The sequence below is a fragment of the Serinus canaria genome, chromosome 21 (assembly GCF_022539315.1).
Source record: "Serinus canaria isolate serCan28SL12 chromosome 21, serCan2020, whole genome shotgun sequence".
NCBI classification, from domain to species: Eukaryota; Metazoa; Chordata; class Aves; order Passeriformes; family Fringillidae; genus Serinus; species Serinus canaria.
The window spans coordinates 2519151-2538351 of NC_066334.1; the positions used below are offsets into that span (position 1 = coordinate 2519151).

Genomic DNA, 19201 nt, shown 5'->3' on the forward strand with positions numbered 1-19201 from the left:
CCTCCCCCCAGCAGGGTCACTCTGTCCCCTGGGGCAGGAGCCAGCTGGGAATGGGCCTTGGGGTGGCAGCTCCTCCCCAAGCTGGTGGCAGATCCAAGGGGATGCCAGCTCTCTGCCAGGAGGGAACTGCATCTCCTTTAGCTCAGAGTCCCCACTTGGATCCTTTTTATTCCTCCCCTCAAGACTGCTTAGAGTCCCTCATGCCTCCCGTGGTCCCTCCTGGATGGAAGTTCTTCCTGTGGAACTTCTACCCCTGGAAGGGGAACAAAAGAGTGTCTCAGTGCCCAGAGCTATGAGAAGCTCTGCAGAAAGAGAAAACTCTGAGCACCTGCCATAGTGGAAGGTGTCCTTGCTCACAGGGCAGGGGGTGAAGTGGGATGAGCTCTAAACCAGGCTGGTTTTCCAAACCAGGCTGGGATTTTCTGGAAATTGGTTTGGAGATGGGAGAGGCTCTGCCGGGAGCTGCAACACCTGGTCAAGCCCAACCAGGCTCCCAGGAGCAGGGGCCCACCACCCTAGCCCTTCCCTGTGTCCCTCTCCTATCCCTCCCTGGGATCTCCCTCACCAAACTGGCAAGCAAAGCCAGGAAGGCAGTAAGAAACACACCTGAGCTCCTCTTGGCTCCTGGACAACCACTATGAGGCTGAGAGGCTGTTTGCTCATTCCCAACCTGGCCAATAAATGATTTATTCACAGTGTTCGTGGTGCTTTTGTTTCTCACCCTGGTGCTGTTACTCTCTGAGAAGTTACAGAAGTGGAGCAGCACATGAAGACTAACTCAGACCAAAATGTTTATTTTCCAAACAGTTTGGGACAGCCACGGACGCAGCTGGAGAGAGGCAGCAAGAGGAAGGAGCAAGGGCTTGTGACGCTGGTGGTGTCCAGGAACCTGGATAAGAGAGAACCTGGCCAAACAAACTGGGTCTGGCAGAGCCAGTTCTCATGTGGTGTGGGAAAACTGGGCATTAATCAGCTCCAGCAGGTGACCAATGGTTTCTAGAGAGTCTTGCTGGGGCAGCTGCTTGGCCAGGTCGAAGGCTTTCATCCCCACCTCCCGGGCCTGGAATGGGACAGAAGAAACGCCCAGGAATGGTCAGGAATCTGGATTTTCTCATGGGATAGTTAAATACCTGCTGAGGCTCAGCCTGGAGCAGATCCAGGCTCTCTTTCCGAGGTGACCTGTACAAGCTGCTTTACAGGAGAGCCTAAAGCTGCCAGCAGATCCCATATTTAGGATCCAGTGGTGCAGAGAGAAGATTACTGACCCCAGCCCCCTGTGCTGGACATCATCTCCTGTCTAACACAGCTCCTCTGAACAATCCCAAAGCCATGAAAAAAAAACAGCTGTACTGACTCTGAACTAAATCCTTCATTTCTCTTGATAAGGAACAAAATAATTTTCCTTGGTAGCTCTCCAAGGGATTAGACACTCTCACAATTATAAAGCTTTGTCTTTTTTCTTTTTCAAACAAATTCAAATTTGCTTGTGTCTCCCAAACATTCCCAAGTTGTGGCTTTCTATAATACAATGAAGAGACCATTAATATTTCAATACAGTATTTTTCAACACCTGTATTTTCACTCCTCAAAGTCCAGGCTGAAGAAACTCAGGGTTTTGAGCTCTGATCCCAAACACAAGGGCATGATTTCCAGATGGTATCTGCTCAGTACTTCCTCAAAATCAATCCTTGGTAAAGCACAGAAATTACTAGTCACCTGAATTTTTAATCCATAAAGACACAGGAAAGCAGATCCCAAACTGGAATTACAGACCCCAATAGACTGAACCTTGAACTCAGGGGGGTCTGGCTCAAGGATAGGTCTGTGACCCCCAGGTCTTGCTCTGTGTAACCCTTGAGCTCAGGTCTAAAGGCAGCTACACTGCCAAGATAGTCCAGATAAAGGAAGAACCCAGAAAATATGAATAACTGTAGGATCCACTGGCCTGGCAGAGACCAAAACACATCCCCCAGGACTGTCAGCCTTTACAGAGTGCAGGTCACAGAATCACAGAATAGTTTGGCTAGCAGGGGACTTTAAAGCTGATCTCAGATCCCATGGACAGGGACATATTCTACAAGACCAGGCTGCTCCAAGCCCTGTCCAACCTGGCCTTGGACACTTCCAGGGATCCAGGGGCAGCCACAGCTTCTCTGGGCACCCTATGCCAGGGTCTGCCCACCTTCCCAGGGAAGGATTTCCTCCCAATATCCCACCTAAGCCCTTGGTTTGAGCACTGTGAGGCACTTTGCTCTTGGTCACCAGCGCTGTGCGCTCAGGACAGGTGTTGGGGAGCAAGAGGACCAGGAGACAGCATGATCCCCAGAGCAGCTGGCCAGTACTCCTGAACCCTTTCAGACACAACCTACCTTGGCTAGATCCAGGCCCAGGTAGTGGATCATGGCCAGGGAGTGCAGGACTCGGGCTGTTTCCCCAGGGTGCTGCAGGGGTCCCTGCTCCCGCAGCTCCAGCACCGCGCTCAGCATCCGCGCTCCCCTCTCGCGCTGCGCTTCGGCTGCACGGAGACACAAATGGTCCTGATGGGGGCTTTTGTGGAAAGGGAACAGATTCAAAACTGCCCAAGTGGCTCTTCTAGACAGAAAAGTGTTTCTAGTACAAACATCAGCGTGGTCTGAGGGTGGGCAGGCCCTGGCACAGGGTGCCCAGAGCAGCTGTGTCTGCCCCTGGATCTCTGGAAGTGTCCAAGGCCAGGCTGGACAGGGCTTGGAGAAACTTGGGATGGTGGAAGGTGTCCCTGCCCATGGCAGGGGGTGGGATTAGGTGAACTTCAAGGTTCTTCCCATCCAAACCAGTCTGGGTGTCTACGATCCCAGCTTCATGCAAATTCCATGCCCATGAACAAGACTCCTTTCATCCAGTCAGTGCTTGTGTTGATCAGCCTTCAGGCAGGATGTGTAGTCACAACAGCTGCAGGAAAAGAACTGTTTTTCTACTCCTGTCACACCAAAGATGGTGTCCCGTAGCTCTGCTTTAGCATTCGTCCTACTCTGGGAACTCCTGATGGAGGTAGTGCCAGGAAATGGGATTTTGAGAAATGTTTCTCTTAAAACCACAGAATCCCAGACTGCTTTGGTTTGGAAGGGATCTTAAAGACCATCTCATTCCAATCCCTGGCCATGAGCAGGGACACCTTCCACTAGACCAGGTTGCTCCAAACCCTGTCCAACCTGACCTTGAACATTTCAGGGAGAGAAATTTTTATTCCCTTTCCTGACAATGTCCTTATTAGCACAGATGGTAGAAAGGAGCCAAGCTCCAGAGTCTGGTCTGGTTTCAGGGGCACACTGATGCTTTCTGCACCTTTATGTGCCAGTGAGAGACTCCCCAGCCTTTCTCCCAAGAGTGCTCTCCTGATTAATACATCCAATTATTACAGGCTATTCCATCATGTCCTGCTGCTCCAGGAGGGAGCTGTACCCCCACCTAAGTGAGCTGAGATGTCACATCCATTATTAAAGAGAGACCAAGGAGCTGCAGAGAAATGAGAATGTTCAACTATCAAATTGCACCAGGGGAGGTTTACTTGCAATATTAGGAAGACATTTTTCCATGAAAGGCAGGTAAAGCATTGGAGCAGGCTGCCTGGGGAGATGGTGGAATCCCCATGCCTGGAAGTGTTCAGGAAGCATGTGGATGTGGCATTGGGATGTGGGTTAGTGGTGAACAGGACAGTGCTGGAGGAATGGCTGGACTTGATTTTAAAGGTCCTTTCTAACTCAAACGATTCCACGAGGCCATGAATCAAATTTTGCTTTGCTCCAGTCAGTGCCAAGGGAGCTGTGAAAAGGAGAAGGCAGAGCTGGGATTCCATGGAACACCCTCATTCCTGAGGAACTGGCATTGCCATTAAATCCAGTCTCTGGAAACACCATGCCAACGTTATCTTTAGGGTGCAGGGACTCTCTAACCCCCAGTTCCCAAAGGTTTTGGAGCAATAGCAGCTCTTACTCATCCCCTCCTCGAAGCTTTCCTCCTCCTCGGAGAACGGCGACGCCTCTGCCCGCGCCTGGAGCGCTCGCTCGTGCTCGCGGAGGCAGCTCAGCAGCCAGGCGTGCCACAGGCTGCTCACCTGGCAGGAAGCATGGGAATTATTTCACTCCTGTGAATCCCTGCTATTCACTTGTTCTCCAAACAATGTCCCTGCACGGCCCGTCCCCTGCGGGTCATTGAGCTGGGCTGGATGTTCCCAGAGGGATCGCAGCGCTCCTCTCCCACACAGCCCCAGCTGGGATCCCTCCCTTCTCCAGCTGATTTTCACCCAACTCCAACAAATCTAACCAAAATCTTCACCAAAAGCTAGCTGAGTTGAAGTTTGGGATAGGAATTTGCAGCTCCTAGCACCTTATTTCCACAAAAATTGACTTAAACAAATAAAAGTTCATTTTTTTCAGTCATGAAATCAATTAGATAATTATTACTTTCCTTGCTTGATCAATCCAATGAAAATCTTTTATCAGTGTGACTTTTTACTGATTCCCAGTGTAAATTTTAGGTGACTTGTTTGTGTCCCACTCTTCCCTGGATTCAGGAGCTCCTCAGAGACCCTCTGTACTGGTGGGACTCTAACCCCTGGCACAGGAGATTTGGTAGATGTTTTTTAACAGCTGCCCAAATTGAAGAATTTTGAACTTATTACAGGAATAATTAAGAATTTTGAACTGATTACAGGAATAATATCTCATGGTTTTAACTGAGATAATTATTTATGTACAAAAAGGGTTTCTGGGACTGATCCTAAAAGGCAACACTGACACTTGATATGGTCATCATCCCATTGAAAGGAAATGGAAAAAACATTGGAAAGAGCATCAAAAAAGCTGAGGAAAACTCAGAGGAAGAGTTTTGGTTCTACAAACCTCAGTATAGAGTGAGTTTGCTGCATCCATTTTATTCTGGTGGAAGAAAATATTTGCCATGTGGAAATACCCTCCAGAGACCTCAACAGAATTTAGTCCAAACTCAGCAGTTGCCAGGTAAACCTGAAATCAATATTAAATAAAAAATAAGCCCCAGAAGTTTCATGTTCCTGTCAAACCTGGGAAGTTTTTCATTGTGGATTAATATTGCAAATGCTGGGGGGTTTTTAATGTGTAAATTATGCCTGACAGTGACTGGAAAATGTGGTACTTAAAAGCTGTTTTTGGGGGGGTTATGTAAAGGAATGATGTGCTAAAAATCTCCATTTGGGGGTTATCCATAGGAATGAGGCACTAACAAGCTGTATTTTGGGGGTTATCCATAGGAATAAAGTATAAAACCTCTATATTTTGTGGTTATCCATGGGAATGAGGTACTAAAGAATTGTATTTTGGGGATTATCCATAGGATCCATAGGAATATACCCAGTTCACTGAGTCTATCCATAGGAACCTACCAAAGAGCTGTATTTTGGGCTTGATCCACGGGAATGCAACACCCCAAATCCCCCTGGCTGGGGCAGAGGCACCTCTTGGTTCATTCTCTAAAGTGCAGGGCAGGTTTCCCACCTGTCCCCCTGTCCCTGTGCCCCCTGTCCCTCTGTCCCACCTCTCCCAGAGCCCATCCTGCTGCTTTCCCAGCCCCCAGAGGAGCAGTGGGAAGGCAGTGCAGCATTCCAGCTATTCTGAGCTGCTGTGTGACTCTCAGCAGATCCCAGACACGCAGCCAAGGTCCAGGCAGGTCCTGAACTTGCTAAGAGCTAAAAACTTCTTACCTGGTGCCCTTGCAGGCACCACATTTAGGCAATTAAAAAAAAAAAAAAAGGAGGGGGGGAGGATTTTGGAAGTCTCCAAAGAGTTTTGGGAGATTCCTTTGTGGGATTCTCAAATGCCCCAAGGGCTTCTAGACCAAGCAGAGACACTGTTGTGTGTTATAATAGAAAGGGTCTAACTCTTCTCCCTTTATGTCATCATTTACACCCACACAAAGCCACTATCAAATTCCACAGGAGTGGGAATACATCACTCAGCACTGGATCACTGGATAAATTTAGTCTACATGGGACAGAAATAGGAGGTGGAGAAGTTCATCTGGCTTTGGAGGATCAAATGACAGGCAAAGCATCCACAGGAACACAGGTGGCAATGACCAATTCCAAAGAGTTTTCAAGGCTGAAGAGGTGGAATTGGAGAAAACTTCATTGAACCAGATACTGAAATAGGGAAATAAGGCATTAATTAAATAATGGGTGACAGAGCTGGGAAAGTATTGAGGGAAATAGCAGCCAAAATTTAAATTATCTGTGGAATAAAGGCAACTCCATCAGCTTGGGGCAGGAATGTCTGGGCATCTCTGCACTGAAATGAAGCTGATGGAGAAATTTATAGGGAGAAGCCATAAAGACAAGGAATGTGAGGAACATAGGAGAAGTGTCTGAGGGAGGCTCAGCCTGGAGCAAAGGAGGCTCAGGGGGGCCCTTGTGGCTCTGCACAACTCCTGACAGGAGGGGACAGCTGGGGGGGTCGGGCTCTGTTCCCATGGAACAGGGACAGGAGGAGAGGGAACGGCCTCAGGCTGGGCCAGGGAAGGTTTAGGTTGGATACTGGGAAAAATCCTTCATGAGAAGGGTGCTCAAGTATTGGAGCAGACTGCACAGGGCAGTGGTGGAATCACCATCCCTGGAGGTGTTCAAAAAACATGTGGATGTGGCACCTGGGGGCATGGGTTAGTGATGGAGCTGGCAGGGCTGGGGGAACAGTTGGACTTGATGATCATGGAGGGATTTTCCAGCCTTGGTGACTCCATGATTCTCTGTCACTTCACAGCAATAGGGATAGCTGGCAAAGCACATCTTTAGCTCACACATGGATCCACAGGTGTCTCAGATCTATCCAGTTTGGGTGTCTGTGATGTGAACCCTCTCAAGATCCCAAATCTGCCTGTTGGCATTTCCATATTGACCTGGGAGGAGAGAAGGAATTAAAATGGAAGCGTTCCTTGTTCCTGTTCCAAGGGACTTACATCATTGGCCAGGTGATACAAAGCCTGGTCCAGGTTTCCTTCAGCAATAGAGAAAAGCCCCAGCCCACGGTGTAACTTGGACTGAAGAGCAGCACTGCAGTCTGGGCTTTGGAGGACAATCCACTGGGCTTGGGAGAGATATTTGGCTGCCTGTCGGGGACGGCCAGCACCTGGGATGGCATGGAGGGATAATCAGGGAAATAAGGAAGAAAAGGAGCATTTTTTTAATCTGGAAAGTCAGAGAATACTACTGGCTATCCTAGGGTAGCTTGATATGGAGATGCATTTTGGGGATTCCCCACTTCTTTCCCAAGTGCTTCTGAGTTACCCAGGTGTCTAAAGGCTCATTTACAGACAGGTGAATGTGTAGAGAGCTCCAAAAGGAGCCAGAAACCACAGAATTCCAGTCTGATTTGGACTGAAGGGGACCTTCAAGCTCATCTAGTTCCAGTCCCTGCCATGGACAGGGACACCCTCAATCCCAGGTTGCTCCAAGCCCCATCCAACCTGGCCTTGGACACTTCCAGGGATCCAGGGGCAGCCACAGCTTCTCTGGGGAACCTGAGCCAGAGCCTGTCCACCCTCCCAGGGAAGGATTTCTTCCCAAAATCCCATCCCAATATCTGCCCTCTGGCAGTGAGTGGGAAGCCATTCTTGTCCTGGCACTCCAGCCCCTAGTCCCAATTCCCTCTCCAGCTCTCCTGGAGCTCCTTTAGGCCCTGGAAGGGGCTCTGAGCTCTCCCTGGAGCCTCCTCTGCTGCAGCCCCAGCTCTCCCAGCCTGGCTCCATGGCAGAGGGTACCCTGCACACAGCCTCCCTGGAACAAGTGGCCTAAGCAGGTTCACTGCAGGCAGGCACTGATGTCTCTCTCACCTTATCACGCTGGAATTACTCACAGGCCTTTTTTTCCCTGCTCTCACCACAACCCCAGGCAGCCCCGCTGTGCCAGCAGAGCATTGTGTGAGCTCCTGGAATGGCAGTGATTTACAGGCAGAGCAGCTCCCATGCCCTTATTTGCCGTGTTTTCCAAAGCAAACAATGAGAAAAAACTCTGCTCGGGCACAGCAAGATTTGTGAATGAACCAGGAGTTCTTTGGGTGCAATGGCCTCTGCAATGTTTGCTGAGATAAGAGCACAGCTAAGCACCCTCTGGAATTTAATGCTTTCTAGAGTCATCCGAGGCCATGGAGGTAAAGAATAGACTTTCATACAGCTTCTCCTGTGGGAATTGGCGGAGAAAACATTTCATTTGATTTCATTGATCTCCTGAGTGCTGAGAGATTCTTTTCCCCGCGCCGCAGGAGAGGGGCGTGAGGGGGGCGTGTGTGTGGGGCGGCTCGCAGCTCCGCAGTGCCCTTGAGGCACGGCCGGGCCCTCACTGCTCCTCTCCAGATACACGGCAAAGGAAACCAGAAACCTGAGCCGGGAGGCCTTGCCCTTGCCAGCATTCCCGTGCCGACAATGCTCACCCGTGGAGGCCTCGGCCAGGAGCAGATAGATGGGCAGGAGCTGCAGGGAGGCCGGGCCGGAGAGGCGGGAGCTGAAGCGCAGCGCCTGCAGGGCGGCGGGAATGGCCTCCATGGGCTTCCCTGCCCACAGGAACCCCTGGGCCGTGCTCAGCGCCACGGCGATCAGCGACTCCTGCGGGGACACACAGCAGGGCACCGTGAGGGACAACGGGGAGAGAGGAATCTCAGAACCCCACCACGGTTCGGGTGGGAGAGACCTAAAGCCCATCTCACTGCATCCCCTGCCGTGGGACGCTTTTCACTAGGCCAGTGTGTCACTGACGTATTTTATGAAAAATCCTTTTGCTAGGATCTTCTCTCCTGAGAAGAATCTTCAGCTTCTCCATATTTTGCTGCTTTGGAATGTGATTTGGATAATTGTTCACCCAGCTTGTGAATTGTTTTTACTTGATGACCAATGACAGCCACCTGTGTCGAGGCTGTGAGCAGGCACAAGATTTTATCATTCCTTTCTTTTCCTTTCAAGCCTTCTGATGAAATCCTTTCTTCTATTCTTTTAATAAAGTTTTAATGTAGCATTTTAATATAATATATATCATAAAATAATAAATCAGCCTTCTGAAACATGGAGTCAAGATTCTCATCTCTTCCCTCATCCTGGGACCCCTGCAAGCACCACCACACAGGTGGTTACAGATACACAGGCTCTTTTTAAAATTAGGTTTTCAAACTATAAAGCAGCAATCGTAATGTAGTTTGTGGCTGTAATTAATAGGCAGACATTAAAGCTGTCATATTAGAACGTATTAGAGTCTGGCTCCATTCCTGCTCTGAGCAGGAACAGCTTTGGTCATGTGGTGTCTCCCTGGATGAAGAATCCTTTACACCTCCTGACAATGTCTCATAAGGCTGCAGCAATAAAAGCTGTGAAGCACAGAAAATGATCATCACAAGACCAGAAAGGAGATTAGAGCCAGGGGCTCTGGTGTGACTCAGAGCCAGCCAAGCCCAGTGGTGCCAGCATGGCACAGCTCCAGCTGCTGGAGACACGGCCAGGGAGCGAGGGAGAGCTCCTCTCAGGGAACTGCAGCTTCATCCCACCCTCTCCTGGCTGCTCCTGGACTGGGATTTGGTGTGCAGGGTCTGAAAACTGGTCAGAATCAGAATGTATTGTTCTTCCTGGCTCTCCTGGACTGGGATTTGGTGTATAGAGTCTGAAAACTGATCAGAATCAGAAGGTATTACACTCAGCAAATCTATCCCCAGCTGGGGTTGGTGGTGCAGCAGCTCCTGCAGTGTTTGGGTTTGTCAGAATCCAAAACTTATCCTGTACTTATCCATATATAGCTGCTCCCTGCCTTATGCTGCTCCTACCAGTCCACACCATTTGGCCTCTCCAACCTTAGCAGCAGCTGATGCAATCCCCAGCTCCATGAACAGATCTCTATCGCAATTCCTGCTCCCTGCCAGGAGCTGTGCATACTGTGCCCTTACAGGGATGCCAAGGAAAAAGCACCAGGGTCCTTGTAGGGTGACAGAATTCCAGAAAGGTTTGGGTTGGGAGGGGCCTTAAAGCTCATCTTTCCCACCCCCTGTCATGGGAAAGGACACATTCCACTGGACCAGGTTGCTCAGAGCCCCATTCAGCCACTACTAACACTTCTCCATCAGCTTTTCCTCGCAGTGGTGCAGCAGGAAAGCTGCCTGGGAATCAGTGGTGCTGCTGGAGAGCACAGAACTGCTGGTTCTACCCTGGTTTTCTCAGTGAGACACTGAGGAAACACCAGTTCACCCCTTTATCACCCTCTGCCTCCAGCTGGGGCTGAGCTGGGCAGAGGCACCAATCTCAGAGCTCCTGGAGGCCAGGCTTGGGCATTCTGCTGAGCTTGAGCTGCTTGGAGTGAGGCAGAGTTGTGCCGTGGGTGAAGGAGCAGCTCCAGGAAAGAGAGCTCCAGGACAGCCTGGGAGTGTTTCCTGGAGATCCTGGCTGAGGTAAAGAGGCACCTTTGGGGATAAATGAGATCACCAAAGAACACAGCCCAGAGCAACAGCCCCAGCTCCAGTGAGGAGAGCCAAGAGCTAGAAAACACAGCGCCCATTCCTGAGCTACCAGAACATGGACAGGGGAAAGGCTGGTTCTCCAGAAAAGCTGTGGCATCCCTGGAAGTGTCCAAGGTCAGGTAGGACAGGGTTTGGAGCATCCTGGGATAGTGGAAGGTGTCCCTGCCCTTGGCAAGGGCTGGAATGAAATGGACTTTAGGGTCTCTTCCATGCCAAACCAGTTTGGGATTCTGTGAAACACAAACTGTGTCCAGGGAGCAGGTGGTGCCCAGGAGAAAACCAGCACATGCTTGGGGCAGCAGCAGGAAAAGCTGGTATTTCTCAGGCTGCTTTTTCTGTCTGTGCCAGTCTGGTGCAACCAGTGCAGGCCCCAGTGCGTGGGCATGGCCCAGATTGGCATCTGGGAGGTGCTGGAGATTGGGATCTTTCTTTTTTTACTCCTTGTCAATGCTATCATCGCTGCTTGCTTCCCATGGCCTGAAACATCTGCAGCGAGGACAAAGCTGGGGGTTGGACTCTGGCACAGCTTCCAGGAGGAGAAGGAAGAGCAGGAGGCAAGAGGAGCCCTGGAGCAGTGAATATTTCCACCCACAGTTCCAAGCCTCGGAGCAAGGCTCCCTTTGGCCCTGAAGAGCCCTGGGGGGATGGTTCCCTTTGGCCCTGCCCTGGTTTCCCCCTCGCCCCTGGCCCTGCCACTTTGGGCTCTCTCCATGTGTGTTGCAATTAGAGGTTTCTCTGAAGATGCCCCCACACGGTTTTTGGGGTTTGAGGGGGCTGAGGACCCCAGCTCTGCTCCAGGTGGGAGCAGGGGGTTGGGAACACACTCAGGGCTCAGTGCCACGTCCTTTATTCACTCTCAGGCACCAAAATCTATGGTGTGGCTGAAGAAATGAGAATTTCAGGAAGAGGGAAGGCTCCAGTGAGCTGGAGCTGAACCTGCAGCAGAGCAGTGCTGGATCTTTTCCCATGCCCAGGAGCTGTGGGGAGCTGACATCACGCAGGCAGGTGAGGCTCTTCTCCAAACAGAAACTTGGAGTTCTGTTGGTTTGGAGGTGCTGTCTGCAGGCACCCCCCTGGCTATGTTGACAGAAGCAGATTTCTATCAACAAAGCTTTGGAGCACAGACAAGGAATGAAACTCATAAAACCTCCTGGCTCCCAGCTCCCTGCTCCTTGAACCACAGGGCATTTGGATGTGCCCAGGTTTCCCTGTGTCCTGACTGAGGCTGGAGCTCTGTGTTTGCTAAACAAACACGGGGCAGGAGTGGGTGAAGTACAGCAGAAATGTTCAAAAAGCAGCAAACCCAAGGCAGGCTTTGGGCAGAAGGTTTTTTTCTCTAGTTATCATGAGTCTGCAGAGCTTTTCCTTTGACTCCAAAGGCCTTTTTTGCACAGAATCCCAGACTGGTTTGGTTGAAGGAAGCCTAAGACTCAGCTCATTCTGCCTCCTGCCATGGCAGGGACACCTTCCACTGTCCTAGCCTGCTCCAAGCCCTGTCCAGCCTGGCCTCGAGTACTTCCAGGCATCCAGGGGCAGCCACAGCTGCTCTGGGTACCCTGTGCCAGGGCCTGCCCACCCTCCCAGGGAAGAACTTTTTAAGCACTTTTGTTGGATCTGGAATAGGAATGTGATACACTAAATAACCTCCCTCCTTCTCCCAACACCTCTGAGCCAGCCCAGGCCCAACTTGGCTGCTCCAAATCCTGCTGGACACAAAGGACTTTTTCCTCTTGCTGGGAAAGCCAGCAGGTAACTGAGGGATTTCCATTGTCTCCCTCCTTTCTTTGGAGAGAAGGAAAGCCAAGTGTCCCAGCACAGCCCATTCCCAAAATCTATTTTATTTAAATAGGCTGGAGACAAAGGTCAAAGAACAGATGATGCTGAGGGTTGTTTAGGAGCTTATAAAAATCTCCACTTCAAGAAAACCCCAGAGTCTTCTCTCCCTGCCTTGCCCATGGAGCCATTCCCAACTCCACACTGCTGTTTGCTAACCCAGTGTGAACCCCAATCAAGAGTGACTTTCTCTCCACCAACCTTCCTGCTGTCTTTCCCTTCACCTAATTAAACCAGCAGATTAACTTCCAGCTAATGAAGGAGCACTTCCCTCAGCTGGCAGCCACGTGGCCTGCTGGAATGTATGGGGATAATTTTAGTTGCAATAAAGTCAGTGATGTAATCAGTGTCAACATCAGTGTTCAATAGCAGGGGAGTTGCTTGGAACAGCTTCAAGCACTTCTGATGCAGAATCCTGCCACACCTCCATGGCACCCATTTTAACCTTCCTTGCAGGTTTTATAAAGATCAACTTAAACAGGACCTGGAGTTAAGGAAGCTTTGCATTTTCCCTCTGGGACACACTGGCCTGACACACCTTCTGTGGACTTTGCTCAACAGTCTCCCCTGGAATTTTCAGCCAGACAGGAGTTTCCAAACCAGCCTGTGATGTCATTGCCCAGTTCCTGTAAAACCAAAAGGAATCTGCTGCCTGAAGCCTGTCACAAGCTCTCACCAAGCAGGACTTGTGCCTTCGGACTTCATCTTTCTGGAAGCTCCCAGGAAAGGTGACAGCAATGAGCTGGGCCAGAAACACCTTAAAAATAATAATTCATGTAAAATTCAAAAGATTAGGGATGTTCTCCTCAGTGGCACCACTGAATTGTTCCAAACCCACTGTGCGCTGCCCTGTTCTGTGTCTGGGAGTTCTTTTAGAGAGAAAATTTATTTCCACAGGGAGGAGTTTTCAGGAGCAGAAGCACCTGGGTGGGTTATTTAGGCAACAGTGGAGAACAGCGGCTCCTGCACTCCATAAACAGAAACAGAAGGAGCTGCAAACCACTGGGGCTGGAGAGGAGCTGCACATCTGCATGTCCCTGAGGCCTGGTAGAGAAAAAAGGCTGCACTTAGTGGGAAAGGTGTTCCAAGCTGGCTAGGAAAACAAAGGGAGGGGACTTGGCTTCTTTGCCCCTCTGCTCCCATCAAACAGCCTGGAAAAAGCAAATCTCAGCTGGATCCCAGACTATCCTGGGTGATGGACCAACCCCCTGGCAAGGTGGGAAATCCAGGATTGCTGCTGCCCCAGGAAGCTCAGGACATGAAGTAAACACTGTGGAAAAGGCTGGAGGCTCAGGAATTGTTGTATTTGCAGAGACCCTCATGTCAGGGAGGAATAATGAATCTGGCTCCATGTTCTCAGAAGGCTGATTTATTATTTGATGATACTATTTTATATTAAAGAATAGTAAACTATATTAAAGAATACAGAGAGGATACTTACAGAATGTTAAAAAAGATAATAATGAAAACTTGTGACTCTTTCCAGAGTCCTGACACAGTTTGGCACCAATTGGCCAAAGAGTGAAAACAATTCACAGCAAAATGCAATGGAACCTGTGGGTGAACAATCTCCAAACACATTCCACATGAGCACAGCACAGGAGAAGCAAATGAGATAAGAATTGTTTTCCTTTTCTCTGAGGTTTCTCAGCTTCCCAGGAGAAAAATCCTGGGTGAAGGGATTTTTCCAGAGCATGTGAATGCCACAGGAAATGACAGAGAGGATGCTCCCACTCTTATTTTTGAGGTTTTGTTCAAGAAAACAACCCTCAAACCTCTGCAACCAAGTCCCAAATCAACCAAGGAGGTGCCATCCTCATCCAGAGGGAGGAATTCTAAAGGGGTGGATCCTGTGAAGGCAAAAGCCTTGCTTGGTTTTAGGCAAGAAACTCCTTTCTGTTTTATAGGGATTGGGCAGTGACAGCCAAGGCTGCTTTGGAGACTCCAGGGTAGCTGAAAATTCCAGGTGAGCCCAGTCTGCCCCTGGTGTGTCCCACCAAGTACAGCCAGGGTAGGGAGAGGAGCTGGGGTTCCTTCCCTGGAAGCACTTTGGAGTTGTGCTTGTTCCTCCTGCACCCACCTGCTTCCTCAGCAGCTGCTCCTTGCCCTGTTTTCTGTCCTTTTCAGAATGGAAGCAGGACTGGGGCCGAAGGACTGGGAGGAGCAGGTGGCAGATACGGCTGTGGATGCTGTTCCAGTCAGTTTTCTGGTGGGAGACATCACTGGCAAAAGAGGGGAGAAGGATACTGGCATTTGCTGGGATTTTGTGTAAGGGAAGATTATTCCCTGCTGTCTTTCAGGATTTCTCCACAACAATTACCCAGAGCCCCTGGGCTGCCTACAGGGTACCCAACAATGATATTCCCAAATGTCTGCATTTCACAGCACTCTCCTGCCCCATCCCCACAGCTCTCTGTGCTAAAATCCTTATTTCCATCACTGCCTGAACTCCTGATACAGCTGAGTTTGAGCAAATCCAACACTGGAAAAACAAAAACCACAAACCAACCCAGCCCAGGTCACTCTGGGAAACGGGAATGTTCTAGAACTCGGTCACTGCTCTGAGGGTGTGTGAGAGATGTTTGTGTGACTCTCCAGAGCTCCCTGAGCTCTGCTCCCTGCCTGGTGCAGGAGCTGCTGGGAGGCAGCAGGAGCACTCCAGGTGAGTGTGCCTGCTCCAGCTCCTGCTGCCCGAATTCCAGCCTGGGCTCCCTCCTGGCTCTGCTCCCTGCTTCTGAGCCCATTCCTGCCTGCTGGGCTTTGTCCCACATCTCATCCCTGTGTCTGTGTGCACTGAGCCTCATCCCAGGGATGATCCCTGCTTCCTGCTTGTGTCCCAGACCACACCCCAGGCTTTGTCCCCTTCTCTCTGTCCTTGTTCTGGGCCTGTTCCTGCCTCCTACGTTTCATCCTGGGCCTTCTCCACGTGTCCCAAGCCTCATCCTGAGGCTGGTTTCTGCTTCCTGGGCCTCACCCTAGGCCTTATGTCCTGAGCCTTTTGTGGCTCTCGTCCCGCCCCGAGTCTGTTCCTGCCTCCTCCTTCCTGGGTTCATCCTGAATCCTCATCCCAAGCTTTCTGCCTGTGCCTCAGCCCCACCCTGGAGCCAATCCCTGCCTCCTGCTGCCCTGTCCCTGTCCCCGGGCCTCCCCCCGGGCTCTCTCACCAGTAGTAGGTGAGGCGGCAGCCGGGGCAGCGCAGCGGCGCCGCTCGGGCCCCGCACAGCTCGCAGCGCGGCGGCCCCGCCATGCCCGGCCCTGAACCCTCGACGCGTCCTCGGTTGCCGGGGCGACACTTCCCGTGAGACGGGAGACATCACTTCCGGCTGACGCTAACGGGCGTTCTGTTGCCGAGACAACACTTCCGGTGCGAGGAAGGCGACACACGTGATTTCCGGCGGGCCGTGCGGGCCGGTCCCGGTCATGGCGTCGGCGGCGGCGAAGGAGGAGGAGAAGGACAAGGACAAGGACGATGACGACGACAACGACGCGAACGCGGCGGCGGCCGAGGGCCGGGTGCGGGCTTGGGCGGCGGCGCAGGCGGCGCGCGGGCGGCGCGTGGCGCTGGTGACGTCGGGCGGGACGCAGGTGCCGCTGGAGGCGCGCGCCGTGCGCTTCCTGGAGAACTTCAGCAGCGGCCGGCGCGGGGCGGCCTCGGCCGAGCGGCTGGTGCGGGCGGGCTACGGCGTGTGCTTCCTGCACCGCGCCCGCTCCGCCTTCCCCTGGGCCCGCGCCCTGCCGCCGCACGGGCCCGCGCTGCTCGACGCGCTCCGCCTCACCCCGGGGCCGCCGCCCGGCGTGGCCGCCGCCCCCGCCGCGCTGCCCGCGCTGCTCCCCGCGCTCCGCGAGTACCAGCACGCCACCGAGACGGGAGCGCTGCTCGCCATCGAGTTCACCGGGCTCTCGGAGTACCTGGCGCTGCTGCGCGCCGCCGCCCGAGCTCTGGCGCCGCTCGGTACGGCCGTGAGGGCACGGGGGGAGCGGAGGGACAGGGAGTGAGGGACGGGGCGGCCACCGGCTCGTGGGGCACACGGCAGGAGAGGATGGAGACCCCGGGGTGTGAGGGGACAGCGTGGTTCTGGGTCATGGGTCGGGGTGAGGAAGGATGAGGCTCTCGTGGGGGTCTCAGTGTGAGGGGACAGGGTGGTCCTGTGCCAGGGTTTGGGGTGAGAGAGGATGGAGTCCCCCGGGGGTGTGAGGGGACGGGGTGATCCTGTGCCAGGGTTTGGGATGAGAAGGGATGAGGCTCTCATGGGGGTCTCAGTGTGATGGAACAGGGTGGTCCTGTGCTAAGGTTTGGGGTGAGGAAGGATGAAGGGGGGTCTCCAGCATGAGGGGACAGACGGAGCAGGAACAATGGGATGTGATGGGAGGAGGGTGGAGGGGTCCCCAGCATGGGGTAGATGACAGAACTCCCTCATGGTGGGCCCAGCTATGAGGTGATCCCGGCACCTGTGGGGCTCTGATGTGAGGGGATGAGGAGATCCCCTTGCTTGGAGGGCTCCTGCACCCCGCCATGAGGGGCTGGGCTGTCCCTGGAGGCTGTTGGGGCTTGGCAGGAGGGGACAGGACAGGGCCTGTCAGTGCTGCCCTGCTCGGGATTGTGCTGGGGGATCCCCCCACCTGGTGTGAGTGGTGGCAGCTCAGCTGGCTCTGGGGTGGCAGGGCCAGGCCGTGCAGCAGGGGACAGCAGCCGTGTTCCCACAGGCTCCAGTGCCATGTTCTACCTGGCAGCCGCCGTGTCGGATTTCTACATCCCCGTCTCCGAGATGCCGGAGCACAAGATCCAGTCCTCAGAGGGGGCCCTGCAGGTGAGGCCCCCCTGGGCATGGCCCCCTGGGCCACCCCCCTCAGCCATCCCCTCCTTGCTTCCAGAGTCCTTCTCCTGAGAGCTGGCTGTGGATAAAACCTGGGGAAGCTGTGTTGTGAGAGGGTGAGATCCCACAGGGACAGAACCCTCTGGAAATCCTGAAGTTGCATTGTTTTATCTTGCACTGAGGGGCCCAGATAAGAGGGCAGGGCAGGATCAGCCCTGCTCTCCTTTGATCCAGGTTTATTTTTAGGCTGGGATGAAGGGGCGTGGGGTCCCATGGGTTATCTGCAGGGAGGTCAGTGCTTCAGCACGTCTGCAGTGGTGGTGTGGCACATGAAGAGGGCCCCCTGAGGTGCCTCCTGCCTTTCTGGCTTTGTCCTTTAAAGCTGCCCCTGCTTCCATGGAGATGAGGAGAGGGTGGGTCTCAGAGAGCTGAAGTGCTCCAGGAATAGCTCCTGGAGTATTTGAGTTGCTGCCTTTTGTCTGGAGAGAGGCTTTGGAGAAGGGCCTGGAGTGCTAGGACTAGGGGGGAAAGGTTTCAAACTGACAGAATGAATTTAGATGGGATATTGGGAAGGAATTGTTCCCTGTGAGGGTGGGCAGGCCCTGGCACAGAGTGCCCAGAGCAGCTGTGGCTGCCCCTGGATCCCTGGCAGTGCCCAAGGCCAGGCTGGAGAGGGCTTGGAGCAGCCTGGGACAGTGGAAGTTGTTCCTGCCATGGCAGGGGTGGAATGGGATGGGATTTAAGGTCCCTCCCAACCCCAACCCATTCCATGACTGGGATCCATCTTGCTTGTATGAATGACAGAACAACACTGCAGTGCTCAGGTCCCTCTCAGAGCAGGTGTCTCTGGAATTCTTAATATAACAAATATCAAATTGATTTCATGAATTACTTTCTAAGAAGTTGCTGGGCTTCATTCTTTAACGTTAGCATTGGAAAGATGAGACCTGGCCTGATTCCCAGTGATGGATCCAGAGGTTGGAAAGCTGGAGAACAGTCTCCTACTGTTTTTCTCCATGCTTTAGCACTTTTATGAGGTGAAGATAGGATAAACTACCTGAATTCTGGAGAGGTGAAAACTCAGATTTGTGCAGTTGCAATGCTTTTTTAAATCTTCTCTCCTCATGTTTACATTCCCCCAGTGTGGGTAGCTCTGGGAATGCAGGGTTCCTGTGGCCTGGCCTCAGAACCCCCTGACTGTGAGCACCACATGGATCATTTAATTTCAATTTAGTGTCATTTGAACCTTGTTTGGCGAGAGCTGCCTTGAAAAACTTCCTGGTACAAATGGAATAGGAAACAAAGCTGGAATTTCCTCCTTTCCCATCCTGTCCATTATTAAACTCCTTGTAATGTTTTTACTGATTTTTTTTTTCTTTTTATCTTTCCCCACTGCAGATCACAATGAAGATGGTGCCAAAAATGCTGTCACCCCTGGTCAGAGACTGGGCCCCGGAGGCCTTTGTGATTTCCTTCAAACTGGAGACAGATGCCCAGATCCTGCTGGATAAATCTCGGCAGGCTCTGGAGAAATACCGGCACCAGGTGGTGGTGGCCAACGTCCTGGAGTCCCGGAGAACCTCTGTCATCATTGTCACCAGGGACTCACAGACTCCCTTATCCCTGTCTGACGAGGAGATAGCCCAAGGCATGGAAATAGAGGAGAAGATTGTGAGTTACCTGCAGGGCCAGCACACGGCCTTTATAGAGAGGAAAGGCTGAGGAGGAAAATCTGGGAGGAAAGGAGGGAGTGGTGCTGCAGAGGGAGTGGGGCTGGAGCCTGTGCAGGTGAATAAAGCAATCCCCACGGAGCACAAGGAGGGACGTCCAACACTCTGTCACTTTCATACAGCTTGGCCACAGCTGTTATGGCTCTGTAAAAGAGAAATACATGGAAGTGGAACCATTCCAAGGAGGAAAGAAGCTTGTTTCTGTCCCGTGGGCTGGGAGAGCTGGGAGGATGAGAAATGGCGAAGTCTCTGTATATAAAGAATTTCTTGAATGTCCCTCTTTGAATTTTCTTTCAGAATGGCAGGAGGAAGGAATGGGGCTTCTCAGGAAAGA

General features: G+C 52.3%; 2 protein-coding genes across 8 annotated transcripts; one reads left to right on the forward strand and one right to left on the reverse strand.

Moving 5' to 3' along the window:
• Positions 1 to 775: 775 nt before the first annotated feature.
• Positions 776 to 15592, reverse strand: ZMYND12 (zinc finger MYND-type containing 12). The gene is made up of 8 exons (XM_050982579.1): positions 15488 to 15592; positions 14404 to 14545; positions 8430 to 8601; positions 6961 to 7130; positions 4878 to 5000; positions 3970 to 4090; positions 2370 to 2515; positions 776 to 1060 (listed from the first exon to the last, which is right to left on the reverse strand). The coding sequence occupies exons 1-8, from the start codon at positions 15568 to 15570 to the stop codon at positions 941 to 943; spliced, it is 1077 nt and encodes a 358-aa protein (XP_050838536.1). The 5' UTR covers positions 15571 to 15592; the 3' UTR covers positions 776 to 940.
• A 67-nt stretch (positions 15593 to 15659) lies between these two features.
• PPCS (phosphopantothenoylcysteine synthetase) lies at positions 15660 to 19143 on the forward strand. 7 transcript variants are annotated; one of them, XM_030233160.2, is made up of 4 exons: positions 15662 to 15832; positions 16256 to 16275; positions 17028 to 17131; positions 18536 to 19143. In XM_030233160.2, the coding sequence occupies exons 1-4, from the start codon at positions 15744 to 15746 to the stop codon at positions 18857 to 18859; spliced, it is 537 nt and encodes a 178-aa protein (XP_030089020.1). In that variant the 5' UTR covers positions 15662 to 15743; the 3' UTR covers positions 18860 to 19143. The 7 variants fall into 7 exon arrangements, with proteins under 7 accessions (XP_030089019.1, XP_030089020.1, XP_050838538.1 ...); XM_050982581.1 differs by having other exon boundaries at positions 15662 to 15831; positions 16251 to 16275; XM_050982583.1 differs by having other exon boundaries at positions 15701 to 15822; positions 16253 to 16275.
• The last annotated feature ends 58 nt before the right edge of the window (positions 19144 to 19201 follow it).